The 16,222-nt window shown below is 30.6% G+C and overlaps 1 protein-coding gene across 1 annotated transcript in view; it reads right to left on the reverse strand.

The window, feature by feature from the left end:
- Positions 1-16,222, reverse strand: part of LOC139515638 (adhesion G protein-coupled receptor L4-like) — a 55,242-nt gene that overhangs the window by 25,032 nt on the left and 13,988 nt on the right. The window contains exons 7-14 of the mRNA XM_071305264.1: positions 15,892-15,963; positions 14,990-15,061; positions 13,235-13,306; positions 8,982-9,053; positions 6,866-6,937; positions 6,071-6,142; positions 2,426-2,571; positions 1,284-1,394 (exon numbers count right to left, since the gene is read on the reverse strand). Of these exons, the coding sequence (XP_071161365.1) occupies positions 1,284-1,394; positions 2,426-2,571; positions 6,071-6,142; positions 6,866-6,937; positions 8,982-9,053; positions 13,235-13,306; positions 14,990-15,061; positions 15,892-15,963 (689 nt within the window). The remainder of the gene's footprint in view (positions 1-1,283; positions 1,395-2,425; positions 2,572-6,070; positions 6,143-6,865; positions 6,938-8,981; positions 9,054-13,234; positions 13,307-14,989; positions 15,062-15,891; positions 15,964-16,222) is intronic.

A 16,222-nucleotide genomic window follows, 5' to 3' on the forward strand; every position in this document is an offset into this window, starting at 1 on the left:
TATGAAATAAATAGCGAGTAGTGCCATCCTTGTTATCATAAATAAATGTGTACGTGTATTTTATTTTACAATAAAGCAAATTAATTAAACTAACAAAATAAATTATGATTCAAATAAACTTGTAAAGGACTGAAACCAACATTAGTGACCAGATGAACAGCTCATACTTTGCATGTACAAACTCTCTCACCTATGGAAATCTCAAATCAGTAAAAACAAAAGTACAAATTACAATAAGAAATACATCTATAGATCAGACGAGTTCACACATATCTGAGATAGAGAAATGATTCATTGTGAGCAGCAACCATATAAGAAGGAAACAGAGTTGTGTTATCAACCGACCACCTTGTAACTGTCTTGTTGTAAATCAATAAATGTAAATCTCAATTTTGATTGGATAGATGTATTCAGCATAGTCAAGAACACTATCTATATAGCTGAAAGTTAGACTGACGGAAACTGCCTACTTGATTTCTTTCTTTCTAAGAGGTTCCCGTATGAAGCCAGCCTCATAAGTCGACAAGAAGAGGTTGAACTTACTATGGCAATCAATATTACAATGGCCAATATTATGTTAGATATTAAATGGCTTAACCCATCAGTTTAAATGATAACACAGTGCATGCAGTGTTATTGGCAAATTTTGGAATTTCGGGTCCTCAATGCTTTTCAACTTTGTACTTGTTTAGCTTTTAAACTATTTTGATCTGAGCGTCACTGATGAGTCTGGTGTAAACGAAACGCGTGTCTGGCGTATTAAATGATAATTCTGATACTTTTGATAACTAATTAAAAGAAGAGTTTCACAAATTTTTAAAACTTTCTTTTTTCTTTTGTATTTGAATAATTGTTATAACAATGTAAGGTATAATACACCCTCAATGAAATTTCAAACACCATTTGTGGATGAATATTGTGTAAGGCAATAATTTGCACATTAATAAGGTGAACTCCAAGTTTTGCATATTTTTTTTTTCATGGCAGTTACAATAAAATACGATTTAAATCAAATGCTCAAAAGTATCACCGATCTTTATAAACTTACTGCGTTTTCACCGTCTAATGTTATCAACATCTACGCGTTCATTCTTTTTCAATACAAACGACCGTACTGCATATAGAAAAATATGTATATCCTATCCGTTCATTCGATGTAATGGTGTATACAATACATGCATGTACTTAATTTGGTAATTTGTTTCTAAAAGTATGTGGTTCATTGTATATACTGAATCCATGATAAATAAATGAAACACATTTGATCCAATATTTGCTCTTACCTGTACATTTTTCACCAATCCAGCCACCAACACACGAGCAGTCTAAATCACCATTATTGTTTTGACTGCAAGACCCACCGTTTGAACAGTACTCAGGATGACAAGAATAGTCTGTGAAGACATTTAGTTTGATTATATACATGTAGCTCTTCAACTGTTTTATAAAATTGAGAATAGAAATGGTAAATATTTAAAGGAGATAAAAACCCGACCAAACAGCAGACATTCTTTGTTTTCAAATATATGGCTTTATCTATTGTGGAGAATGGTCTTAATGGCAATCATACCACATTTTCTTATTTTTATATATATATGTGAGTGTTCCTGATGACGGTCAATCCAGAAAAACACATTTTATATAGACTTTACACACGTGATATTAGTGTTTAAGTTAATATCAGGCATTCAAATAATAATAAAACTTATTAAAACAACCTTAAATAATTCTTCATACTGAAAGAGTTAATTTTGCTATCAACATGATGTCAATATATGTTCGTGGAGTTCGAGTTATCATTTAAATTAAACTGTATTTAGTCAACAAATAAATGGAAATTTTTAACGACCTTGACTGTATTGAGTAGCACGACATGAGGCATTATATATTTCTTGAGTACAGAAGATGGTTTCGTTTGTTTTGTTGATACGGTATCAAACAATCTTGAGATGTGCATTATTTACTGTCGTGGTTGTGATTTTTTTCATTGGTTTTGATTCAGGGAAGTTGATTGCCTATGTTAATTGCTTTTTTATTGCTACTCTAAATTCAAATATTTTGAAGGCTGTTATTGTTTTTTTCTGATCTGCGCTGAAATAGAAAATATATCACATTCCCAATTTGTACCCTTTGGTTGTACCCTTTGGTTTTTGTACGTAAAAAAAATGTTCGTGTCATTTGACAGGTCTGAGTACACTTCCTTGAAACCAACACATGTGTTTATCCAAAATACAATAGAAATTGTATAGATGTAGATGATATTAACTCTAACTCTATAAATGAAGTACTGACAAATGATTTTTTGGTATACGTCTCCATTACCTAGAATATAATGTAATATATATAATTGTCTAAACTATTTCACACTTCATTCTTGTTATAAACATGGTTTTTAAAGTAGAAAAGACAATACGTATACACTTACCTGTGCAATTTTCGAAGTCACTGGTTGGAAGACTTGACAGGTGAACATTATTCTGATCCAAGCATGTTACACTACCTCGGTTTGGAAATGATTTTATCCAGGACCAAAATGGAGCGTTAATGCAATCACAAATTAATTCAAGGTAACTGTTAAAAAGGAAGGATACAAAGTGAATACATTAATGGTACATTGTTTATATTTCAATAAGCGCAATGCCACAATTCCGTAATTGATCATATTAGTTTACGAGCAATATCAATACAACACGGAACACCACAGAGACATGTCTTACATGGGTGTCTTAGATGAAATTTTCGTTAGTGGTAGCGATAATAAGCGACAAAATATAACTATTAAAAATGTGTTTAGACTCTCCCAGTAACTAGCGTCTCGATAATTGTTACAATTGTAGGACATGATATGATTTAAGAATTACGAATGTCCCGTAAAAATGTCGCATCGACATTGCTAATTGTTCCTTATCTTGTATATCTTAGACCGAATGATGTGCATTTATATTAAATGACTAGAACATCGCAATTTTTCAACAAACCAATATCAACACAAGATATTAGAAATAAACCTAAGATCTGTCCTCAACAAAATATTCTAATGCAATTTTTATGTTACATTTTTCTCATTGGCTAAAAGTTCCCGTCAAATCCACAGTTGACCAGGCGTAACTAAGGTAGGACCCGCCATTTTGAATTGATTGAATCAACAAATGTTCGAATACTGCTATATTATATATAATCGAAAATAAAACAACACTTACCACGATTTAGCAGTTTTAATGTTATTTTATCCGAATTTGAATCGTTCAGGTAATATAATATCCTCCAGTTTGTAAGTTTCCATGTGTATGACGTCACGTTTACCCATGACGTCTTTGCGCCAAAATTATTTATAAAGTTTCGCGTTTTTTTTTTTTATTTGTCCAATTTAGACATTTTATCAAGTTTAATAGTATTATTTCTTTTTTGTAATGCATTAGAATCGGAATAACAGTACTGTAGTTGAAGAGTTGCCACCGTCAATTTTGATTTAACGGTCGCAAATCTCCGTTTTACTGTCTCCGCTACGCCTCAACAGTAAAACTGCATTTGCGACCGTCAAATCTACAATTGACGGTGGCAACTCTTTAACTACAGTACTATTATTCCTTAACCCTCTTACTGCCGAGTTTTTTTCTTGCTTTGTCGCGCAAAAGCATCTTGATGTTTGTTATATGTGACGTTGCAAAACTTGTTTCTCTCTGTAGAACTGCGCTTTCCCGCCGTCCATATTTTTTCCCGCGTTACTGTAGCCGTAATTATGAAAAACGATGAATAAGTAATTTTACAGAAGTTATTGCTCTAAGATTGTCATAAACGATATTTTTAATACAAGATTATTTAAAAATACAACTTTTAACCTTGAAATATTGTTTTTTTAAATGTCTTATCTTAAATAAAGTGAAAATAATATACCAATTGCTAATAGCTTTGAAGGCGATTTTGTTTGATCTTTGTCAAGTGAAATGCATAAATGATTCTTAGCCACCTCTAAAATACTAAAATATATATATTCTCGTTTTTGGATTAGCTTATTAAACCTTGTTATAATTGGTAAATACCGGAAAAAAGTCTCTCAAATCATTATATAAATGGCAAAACAACGGCACCCAATGAAAATAAAAATAAAAACAATGTGTGTACAAATAAAAATGAAATAAAATCTCCAAGCAGCTGATTCTATGAACTACTTCTTGTTGTAAAGTATCAAGCGTGGCAGATTAACATTTTCATTCCAAGCCTTGTTTCGTTAGGCGAGGAAATATGTTTTACAAACAATATCATCCATATTCATTTTGTTTATTTTTTAATCATGTTTATTATTATTTTGTTGACCACCTATTGCTCCACATTTTAGAGAATACGAATAAAAAAAAACATAGTTAAAAACGAGGGACGAAATTCTCTAAAATGAATTTCTATTGTCTACAAGTGAACCTGAATCAATAATAATTCATTTTCATTTTCTATGATAAAGTACACACTGTAATTAACATACACAAAATATCTTTATAATCTGTTAATTGAGAAATTGTTTTCTTCTCAACGTTCAGTGGCAAATATTTCATGCTATATTAAGGACGTCTGAAATTTAATGTACAGTACATATATTGCTCAATGGGTCCTACAATGTAAAAGATCTGTGGTGAATGCCAGAAAAAAAGAGGTTGCCACTGGGAAAGAATATCGATTATATATATGATAGGAATAGAAATCATTGTGTCTACTACTAATTTAACATCTTTATTTCGAATGCAAATAAATATTTTTATGTCAATGCTTCCATAATGAAACGGGTTTAAAATGTATTGAAATATCGCATGGCAATGCAAATATATCGGTTAACATGTGTGTACTTTTACAAAAATAAATCCTAACTGAGATTTCAAACGCGGCATAAATAAAGCGTGTATTTTGACTGAATATTAATAGTTCGCGTATAATCAAGTAAAACAGTTACCCTTTTTATGAATATTTATTAGGAAAGCGAGTGTTACATAAGTTATTCTGATTGAAAGATATGCGAAAAAAACGTTAAACACATTTTTCGAAAGAATGCAACATTTTACATGAAAATGACGAACTAGATAAGTAGTAAACACGTTAAATATGCTATTATTATAGTACTAACAAGCTTATGATCCAGTATCATTTTTTGACATCCGTTTTAAGTATACTTTTAATGCATTTTATTCAGTTTGCTTCCTTTTGGCGCCGTCTTTTGACGTTGCCAGTGCCCCTGAGTATTGTGACGTTACCATGGACTTTTGACGTTCTACACAATCAACAAGATTTGTGTGTAGAAGCCATAAGTGTCCCTTTAGCAGCAAGAGGGTTAAGTGATAGAGGTCATTTGTAGAATGACAAGAGTATCCCGTCTTCAAAGTAGTATTCAATTTCAAAATCAATTATAAATCCTTTTATCAATTTAAGGTATAATGCATTCTAATGCAATTTGGATGAAACAATTTTTATCATTGGCTTAAAGTAACCGTCAAATCCACAGTTGACCAGTCGTAACTAAGGAGGGACCCACCATTTTGAATTGATTGAATCAACAAATGTTCGATTACTACTATATAATCGAAAATTAAACAACACATACCTCGAATTCGCCTTTTTAATGTTATTTTATCCGAATTTGAAGCGTACAGGTATCGTAATAACCTCCAGTTTGTAAGTTTTCATTTGTATGACGTCACGTTTAGCCATGACGTCTTTGTGCCAAAATTATTCATGAAATTTCGCGGATTTATTTTCAATTTGTCAAATTTAGACGTTTTTCAAGTGTTATCGTATTTTTTCTTTTTGTAATGCATTTGACAATTGACGATGGCTACTCTTCAACTACAGTTCTGTTATTCCTTAATTCGCATCTTTGATGTAAATGGTTCAAAGCTAACAGTAATTTTGGTTTGATTTGTTGTTTGATTGGGAACATTTAATTTCATTTTGAAATTACCTTAATTATGAATATCAAGTTAAACATTGACATACAGATTAAGTGCCTATCCCAATAATATAACCCAGTTTGCTGGTGACTCTATAGCAAATTATCATTGTATTTGAAACTGTTCAAAATTGTACTTACAGAAATCGTAGACTTGGATTACTGGTAAATGTGTCACTCTTGACAAAGGTAAAGTTGTTACCGACAACATCTCTGCGAAAAACAAAGTGTGTTCAACTCTAAGACAGAACAAAACAGGTAGGAAATGTCCATGGTCTTCAGCAAAAAAACGTAGTGGGCATATTTAGGTAGCGACGAAAAGTGTTTCATATAATTTATTTCAACAATAAATCATTACAATATTCTCGCAAAACTCGTAACGGCTCTACACATTATATAGAATAGACCTCAAAATATGTCATCGTACGGAATTTTCTTGAAGTTTGGTATTTTTGTTTTCTTCTACTATCAAATTCGTATACCAATATACTTTACAAAATTATGAAAATAAATATAGCTTATTTAAAACGTACACAATTGTAAGCCAGGTAATGATACATGCTAAAATAGTTTTGCGAAGAACAAATTAAGAATGAAAAATGGAATGATGATGACTTTCACAATGTTTCACTAAATTATTCAATGTGTATTGATTTATAATGCACCTTTTCCATCAAATATGAAAGAAGGAATACCCCCAAAACAGTTATATCTTCATCATATTTTGACAAACATACAGAAATATCAATTGAGGGCGGTTTGGAACACAATTTGTTATCGACAACAGCAATGATTTTGTCATCTCATTCTTAACTATGAAGGAATATTCGTTATAACTCCTTCTTGTTGTTACTGTACGTTGTGCAGTAGATATATTTCTTTAATTAGTGTTCCTTTGCATATATTATTTATAGTATTTAAAAATAATATACATACAGCTGGTATAGCGCTGGTAGGCCTTGAAACATTCCTTTGTGAAGTGTGGTTATTAGATTGTTTTTAAACCATCTACAACAAGTATTGTAGAAATTGTTGTTAAAAATGAAAGTGCAGACATGTCCTTATTATTGAAAATGTTAAACCGGCATTTAATAATCAGAAGAATGCCAGTTCTATATGGTTAATTGAACAACTGTGTTACCTTCAACAACCATATTTTTACATAATAGTAAAATGTATCAGAATCACAAATCAGTTAATTTAAAAACTCAGGATGGATTATTATATAAAAAGGACAGCAAGAATTACGAGATTGTGTCCACTTTAACGTTAAGTGTCAAATTGATGTATTGACAATACTAACCAGAGAATATCAATCATATATTTTTTGATTGTTTCTATACAAAAAATATTTGCCAACATCAATCCACAGTTGTACTTTTTGCTCAGTCGATGAGTTCAAACAAGAATTGGTTAATAAGTGTTTGGAGTGGGTATGTGTCATTGATTCTATTTTATGTGTACTGTTTGTTACTGTTGCTTGATCGCTGGTCGTTTTATTTTTTCTCATGATATTTGTAGTCTTATATGACTAATCCTTGTCGCTTGGCCGTTGGTATGTGACGTAATTTTTAATGCCTTTTCACCATCGTATGTGACGTCATTTTCATAATTTACTGCGTTGAGGCCTGGACTGAGTCGGGTGTGTCTATTCTGTGTTTGTCTTTGCATTATGTATTCGTGTTTGTTTTATGTAATGAGTTAATACTTCAGTTTCATTATGTATATCTGTTATATTCATTTGATAAAATTTACTGTTTGCAATAGCATTAATTGTTCTAAATAATAATAAGTATGTTCTTATCCCAAGCATAAAAACATAGCCGTATTTGACACAACCTTTTTCAACTTTTGATCTTCACTGCTGTACAACTTTGTACTTTTTTTCGCTTTCGATCTTGTATATCTGGGCGTCACTGGTGAGTCTTGTGTGGACGAGGCGCGTTTTTGGCGTATTGAATTTTAAACCTGATGCTTTTTGTTATTCATTAATCATGTGTTTCTTTGTCTAATACGTTCTCCTATTAATTTGTATTGTAGTCCTGAAATATTATGTTGTCATTTCAATGTTACATTTAACATTGCCATTAAAGTGCGAGGTTTGGCATGCCACAAAACCAGGTTCAACCCACCATTTTTTCCTTTAAAAATGTCCTGTACCAAGTCAGGAATATGGCCATTGTTATATTATAGTTCGTTTCTGTGTGTGTTACAATTTAACGTTGCGTCGTTTGTTTTCTCTTATTTTTGAGTGTAAATTGACATTGCGATAAGACGTGTCACGGTACTTGTCTATCCCAAATTCGTGTATTTGGTTTTGATGTTATATTTGTTATTCTCGTGGGATTTTGTCTGATGCTTGGTCCGTTTCTGTGTGTGTTACACTGTAGTGTTGTGTCGTTGTTCTCCTCTTATAATTATGAGTTTCCCTCAGTTTTAGTTTGTTAACCCGATTTTGTTTTTTGTAAATAAAATTGAGAATGGAAATGGGGAATGTGTCAAAGAGACAACAACCCGACCAAATAAAAAACAACATGGATTTATGAGTTTGAAGAGCGGTATACTACTGTTGCCTTTATTTAGGTTCCTTGTTTATTATGTTTAGGCTAGTATTTTGTTTTAATTATGAAATAATTCAGATATTTCTTCCCTAATTACATGTACGTGTATATCTGTAAGAATAACACATGCACAGGATTTCAGTCGAACAAGAACAGTTCAACCTCTGACCACCGTCGTGTTTTTTCGTCACATTTCTAAATTATGTTTTAAGAAACTACGAGTTCAGTTATATCATTATCTATATGAAATCATAGTTAAAACTCACGATGAACTCAACACTTTGTTTTTTTATGATAACAGTTTAGTAAATAAATGAAATATCATGGCAAACAATCAGTTACAACTTTAGACGTCAAAAGGCATAAATTTATAATGAATTTTTTTGGCAAAAGAAAAAAAAACATAAACCGTTACTTATTGACATTATTTATATTTCGATTTACTTCTTAATAAAATTAAGTGATCTTAATTATTAATTAATGTTACATACAGTCTTTGAAGTCGTGGTAGATATCGAAATGATCCTGTCTCAATTGTGACTAGTTGATTGTTCTGGAGATATCTGGAATAGAGATGGAATCACAAAATCATGCAGATATGTTGTTTTATGTCTTTGCAATACAAATATCGTATCATTATTTCCTTAATTTTATTTTGTTTCACAACAGTTTCAAATGAAACTTCAGCTCGAAGCATTGTCTCACACCGAACAGCAAGCTCATAAGGGCACCAAACTGCCATGTGTTGAACCCTTCATACGGGATAGCCAACGGTTTAATCTATAATATATATATGTATATATATATCGGGAAACGAGACACACTTATGAACCACATCAACAAACGACAACTACTGAACATCAGATTCCTGACGTATGACAGGTGCAAACACATACAGCGGGTTTAAACGTTTTAATAGGTACAATGTACCAACCTTCGCCATTATCTGAAACAATATGGCAAAACCCCAAAATAAAAAGGACGCAATATAAATAATCAATTAAATAGGCTTCATTCAATTAAAAGACATATTATATATAATTAAAACAAGTGAACATACACTGAACGAATAAATTTGATCTGTGACACAATGTAAATACAAAATATAACAATACGTCTAGATCTGCTTGGGTTGCATTTCCATATTATTTTTGTTTTCAATATGGCAGAACTAGTAATATCTGTCATATATGTAAAAGGTTTATGTAACTTTTAAACCAGGTCTATCGTAACATTTTGTTAGAAAATGCATTAATAAACTCAGAAATATGGCAGCTGTTTTTCACTTCTCCTGTATATTAATATCATTTGATTTTGTTAGTAAAACATAATTTTCCTTTTTAGAATTTGCCTTGGGGTTCAGTACTTTGTCATACTGTTTTTAGACAATCTGTAAGTTATGTATAGATGTGATATCGCAAAAACATGTGGTTTGTGAGTTAAAAGAAAGATGCATTATAGTTAACAATTTTTTGATGGTTGCCTTAGCGTTTAGGTAAAAAAAGCTTTATAAAGCAAACTTCTTAATTGTATGGTAATCTAACACTTTATCACTAATGAACGCTCTGAACATAAAAACGCTCAATTTGTCAGTTTAATAAAAGTGACATTGTTATTAATTGGGGAAAAAATGTCATACACATCTTCACAAAGACGTCACTACAAACTCCTCAGAGTCTGAATTGACCAGTTTTTGTGCTCTACCAGTAAAATCGAGCACACATTTTACTCGACTAGTCTCGACATTGTCTAGACTGTACTTAACTGTACTTACGTGTACTCGACTAGGTCTCGACTTTACTTAATTAGTCTGATTCAGTACTTGATGATCTTTGTGTAGTCTGAAATGGTCTTGACCAAGGCTCGACCTGTCTTGACTAGTTTCGACCTGTCTCGACTGGTCTCGACTCAGTCTCAACCAGTCTCGACCAGTCTCGACTAGTCTTGACCTTCAAATTTAGTTTTGACTGGTGTAAATCAGCCCATCTAACTAAATTAAATATTGATCTTACAAAATTCAAGCTTATTAGGTAGTTTGATTTATTGCTGTGAAATGAAAGAATTTAATTTTACAATATGTAAAAATAAAAATTATTATATAAAAATTCAGATAGGCATCTTTAATTTTTTTAATAACTTTTTCAAATGAACTTGGATTTTCATCAAACTATGCAGCTATCTTACATATATATCAAGCTTACTGAATCCCATTTCATTTAGTTTTTTGTTGTATTGCTGTAAAATTTAAAAATTAAAGTAATCTTGGTAAAAAAAGCTAGAATTTGCAGTTCGAACAAAATAGAGATAGTATACACTTTAATTTTTTTTATAACTTTTTAAATTCAACTTGGATTTTATTGAAACTATATAGCTACCTTGGTGATGTATTCATCTTACTGAATCCCAGGTTGTTATAAAGTTTGTTGTATTGCTGTCAAATTTGAGAATTAATTTAATCTAGGTAAAAAAAGCTAGGATTTGCAGTTTTGACAAAATAGAGATGGTACACTTTATTTTTTTTCATAACTTTTTCAAATCAACTTAGATTTTCATCAAACTCTACAAATATCTTAGCAATATATTGATCTTACTGAATCATAAGTTGTTATTTTGTTTGGTGTATTTCTGTCAAATTTAAGAATTTAAATAACCTAGGTCAAAAAGCTACGATATTAGAAATATATCTTTTCTCATAATTTGGGAAAAAGTATATATATAAAATAGTTATATAATTCCTTTAATGTTTTATTCCTTTTGATATACACTTTATAAATATATCAAAAAGGGATCAAACATTAGAAATTATTAAAATAGTTCTTCTGATTTGTTGTGATTTATAAAGCAATACCTTCTGCTTGGGGCAAACTTATTAAAAAGATAACATCTACCAGAGAGTTTTAAATTCTAAATAACATTTATTCAAAGTTGCAACATCCTGTTAAATCTAAATCGCAGGGCTTTTAATTCACTAGATAAGTAATACACGAGTTTAAGAAAAGTAGGGCTTTCTTTTTACCTGTCAAACTCACGTGTACTGATGTAATTAAATCATGTATAGTGCCATGTCATTAAATTTGACAAAAAAATATTTTAAAACTTCATAACAAACTGGGATTTAGTTAGATCACCAAGGTAGCTATATAGTTTTAATAAAATCCAAGTTGATTTGAAAAAGTTATTAAAAAACTTAAAGTGTACTATCTCTATTTTGTTCGAACTGCAAATTCTAGCTTTTTTTACTTAGATTAATTTAATTCTTAAATTTGACAGCAATACAACAAAAAACAAAATAATCTGGGATTCAATAAGCCTAATATATATCAAAGATAGCTGCATAGTTTGATGAAAATCCAAGTTGATTTGAAAAAGTTATTAAAAAAATTAAAGTGTACTATCTCTATTTTTTCCGAATTGCAAATCCTAGCTTTTTATACCAAGATTACTTTAATTCTTAAATTTTACAGCAATACAACAAAAAACTAAATGAAATGGGATTCAGTAAGCTTGATATATATGTAAGATAGCTGCATAGTTTGATGCAAATCCAAGTTGATTTGAAAAAGTTATGAAAAAAATTAAAGTGTACTATCTCTATTTTGTCCGAATTGCAAATCCTAGCTTTTTATACCTAGATTTCTTTTATTCTTAAATTTTACAGCAATACAACAAAAAACTAAATGAAATGGGATTCAGTAAGCTTGATATATATGTAAGATAGCTGCATAGTTTGATGAAAATCCAAGTTGATTTGAAAAAGTTATAAAAAACATTAAAGATGCCTATCTGAATTTTTATATTATAACTTTTTTTTACATATTGTAAAATTAAATTCTTTCATTTCACATCAATATATCAAACTACCTAATAAGCTTGAATTTTGTAAGATCAATATTTAATTTAGTTAGATGGGCTGATTTACACCAGTCAAAACTAAATTTGAAGGTCAAGACTAGTCGAGACAGGTCGAGACTGGTTGAGACTGAGTCGAGACTAGTCGAGACTAGTCAAGACAGGTCGAGCCTTGGTCAAGACCATTTCAGACTACACAAAGATCATCAAGTACTGAATCAGACTAATTAAGTAAAGTCGAGACCTAGTCGAGTACACTTAAGTACAGTTAAGTACAGTCGAGACAATGTCGAGACTAGTCGAGTAAAATGTGTGCTCGATTTTACTGGTCGAGCACAAAAACTGGTCAATTCAGACTCTGAGGAGTTTGTAGTGCGTTAAAGCAAGGATTATAACAATTTCATATAGTACATTAAACCAGCTACAGAACAATCATGACAATCTAGAGTACATGCTAGCAGTGAATTATAAAATAGCGTGTATGGAAGGGTTTGCAAATTTTTACAATTTAAATTTAAAACATACGGTATTTACTTTATGTTCATCTTATTTATATATAAAAAATGATACTTATGGGTTTCATAACGAGTAAGAATGGGATATCGCTGGAGTTGATATAAAGCGAAATCCAATTCTCAGAAATTGTTAAAACCTTGCCATGGACGAAATATACATAACCTTTTAATCTCATCAATGACTTAACGAATAGACAATGGAAATGTAATAATATCTCCTAAAGATCATGTATAAGACAATCAAATTAACGCACATTTTCGTTTCAATTTTTTCGTTTCACACTCCGTGCAGTGTGATACTAGATTTATCTTAATATGCAATAAATAGATATCAGGCCTCAATCATAAAAGAATAGTATTTCTTATTTTTTTGTACTTACAAATATCTTAACGAATACAGATTCACAAATGTGTCTTTCCTGAGATGTATCATGTTGTTATCGTTCAAGTCTCTATAAATAATTGAAATTATAATACGGTTTCATTATATGTGGCAAGTATTGATATATTGATAACATTTTAAGATCGCTCGCGGGTATACAAAATTCAGCAACTATTTAAACTTTTTTTTTTCATTACAAATATTATGTATTACACAATTAATGTGGTCATTTTTATAAATTTCCTGTTTACAAAACATTGAATTTAAAAAAAAAAATAAGGATTTTCTTGTCCCAGGTATAGATTACCTTAGCCGTATTTGGCACAACTTTTTGGAATTTTAAATCCTCAATGCTCTTCAACTTTGTACATGTTTGGCTTTATAACTATTTTGATATGAGCGTCACTGATGAGTATTATATAGACGAAACGCGCGTCTGGCGTACTAAATTAGAATCCTGGTACTTTTGATAACTATTAGTTGTTACTTTATGATATGGTACAAAAATCTTCCAAACAAAAAATTGTTTTGGACCCGGATAATTTTAAAATGTTTATAGCATTGACAAAAGCTCCAAATTATCTCCCTTGTTAAAAAAAATGCCAGTTTTTTGCAGTAACATTGAAATATTGTTTTAACTCATTAGTGTCCTACATGTATACTTTTTGTTATATTTCTAAAATAAACTGTACTTAAAATAAACTATTGTAAAATTTAAGCTATTTCTGTAATTTAGTCCTTTTTTATTTCGATATTACCTTTTTTTCTCTTATTAGTTCAACAGAAAAAATTACCTCAACAAAAATGCATGCCTCTCTCGATGGCAGATTGTGAGCTTAAATAAACACTGATCCCATATCTTTTTTATTTTTCTATTAGATATAGGATAATAAACAGCGAAATCCTTTTTTAGAATTTTTTTTATCAGTATTTCAAAATAACTAGTCAGCATTATTGTTAAATGTATGTGTCATATGATAATCTGATTTAAACACAAATTTAAATGTATTAACTGTCACGTTATCTAATATATTGATGCAGTTTGAACAAACAGTTGATAATGTGTTGATTCCAGTTCCGACGTGTGTGATACTTATTACCATAACAGTTCAAATGTGTGCTCTTTTTAATTTTAAAACACGTATCTGTATATGTGTTTCATTCAAAGATTGTCTACATTCATTAAATCAGTGTTTAAACACGGGAACTATGCTCTTTATTCTTTTTCGCGTGTTTCTGGAAGCTAGGTATCAAGTGTTTAAACATTTGGGACTAGGCTCTAACTTCCTTTTTGCGTGTTCCGATAGTGTATATGCAGTAAAATATGTATTCATATGTATACACTATCTGTTTTGTGAGTAAATATTTAAGACGACAACGTGAATGGAATAAAAATAATGATAGTCTGGTACTTTGGAAATTGAGTCAAATGTTTACAAGCTGAAATTTCACAGAAGAACATACATTTTGTTAGATGAAACGGGTGTCTGTCGTAAATATAGAATTTTGATCCTGGTATCTATGATGAGTTTATTTCAAACCATTGTATAAGTTTTTATTTGTATCCAAAATAATAACTATTCTTCTTTTTAGTTTGGGTTTTTTTTTTTTTACAAAAAAAGGCACGTGATTTTTTTTTTTGTACTTGATAGGATAATCGCTTTTTTAATTACCAGTTGGAATAGTCAAACATTAATCTAGACATGCATTTTATTTGCAACTGAATAAATCTTCTTATAAAATGTATACATACAAACGCTGTAGCACTGCATGTTGTTCAAATGCGCCTTGTTGTATAGTTGTTATTGTATTATCTGCCAAGTACCTGAAACAATATTCATGTACTGTTCAAGGTTATTATCTTACGGACTGATTAAGTGTTCTTCTTATAAAACTTACTGACAACAGTATTATTCAGCTGTTCGTTTTTGATCCTATCCATGCGTCTTTATTCTGTATTTACGTGTTGTTACCTTTGATATTTGGATAAAAGCAACGAACTCAAAACGATTGTATGTATGGTAAACGGTTGTGTGTTGTTTTGTTATGCCAGAATTAGAATGGTTTGCTTTCATATTTTATAACTTGAACACATTATACAAGTGTAAGAACCGTAGACATAGTTTTTGTTTTATATAATTTAGCTAGTTTGCTTTTATATGGTACACACTGTCTTATGTAACCTTTGTTGCTTTGTTGGTGAATAAATGTAAGGTATGCAGACAAAAATACGAGGACACGGTGCGAGATAAGAAAATGACTGTACAAAGTCAGGAATATGACAGTTGTTGTCCATTCGTGTAATGAGTTTGTGTTTTTGATTTTGCCATTTGATTAGGGATTTTCCGTTTTAAATTATTCTCGAAGTTCAGTCATTTTTTGATTTATCATTTTACCTCAACACTGAACGATTTACACCCATCCTCCCTTTTATAGTAGTCTTCAACTTCAAGCACCAATCAATCAAACGAGTTATAAGTAGATGGTTCAGGAGCAAATACTAATTTCCAAGTATAATATGACAGAATAAAACACATTGATAACAATAGTATGGAAAGTACTCACTCTGATTTTCAAACTAGTTTAACAAATATACCATTTTTGGATATTTTTTTCTTGATCATCTTAATAAATATTAAGTTACTTCATACATACAGATGATAAAGAGCTGGTACGTCCCCGAACGTTCCTTTGTGTAATATAGTTATTTTATTGCTGTACAGATTTCTGAAACGACAATATATCTTTGTTCTCATTATGATCTATTTTGCAGTGATTGTTCTTATCAAACTGTTGAAAGTTGCTGGGAATTTGCTGTCCATTTTAGTCTCTATTCTGATTGTTACGTTTTTTTTTGTTTTTTTTTTTGTCTCCTAACGAGTGGACGTAAACTAATTTCTAGTAATCCAACTGTATAGCAAATGGTAGTATATGTCTTTTATTATTTCAATATCAAGACCATACATTTTTTACACTTGTCTTCTTT

The sequence above is a fragment of the Mytilus edulis genome, chromosome 3, assembly GCF_963676685.1.
Source record: "Mytilus edulis chromosome 3, xbMytEdul2.2, whole genome shotgun sequence".
Classification (NCBI taxonomy): Eukaryota; Metazoa; Mollusca; class Bivalvia; order Mytilida; family Mytilidae; genus Mytilus; species Mytilus edulis.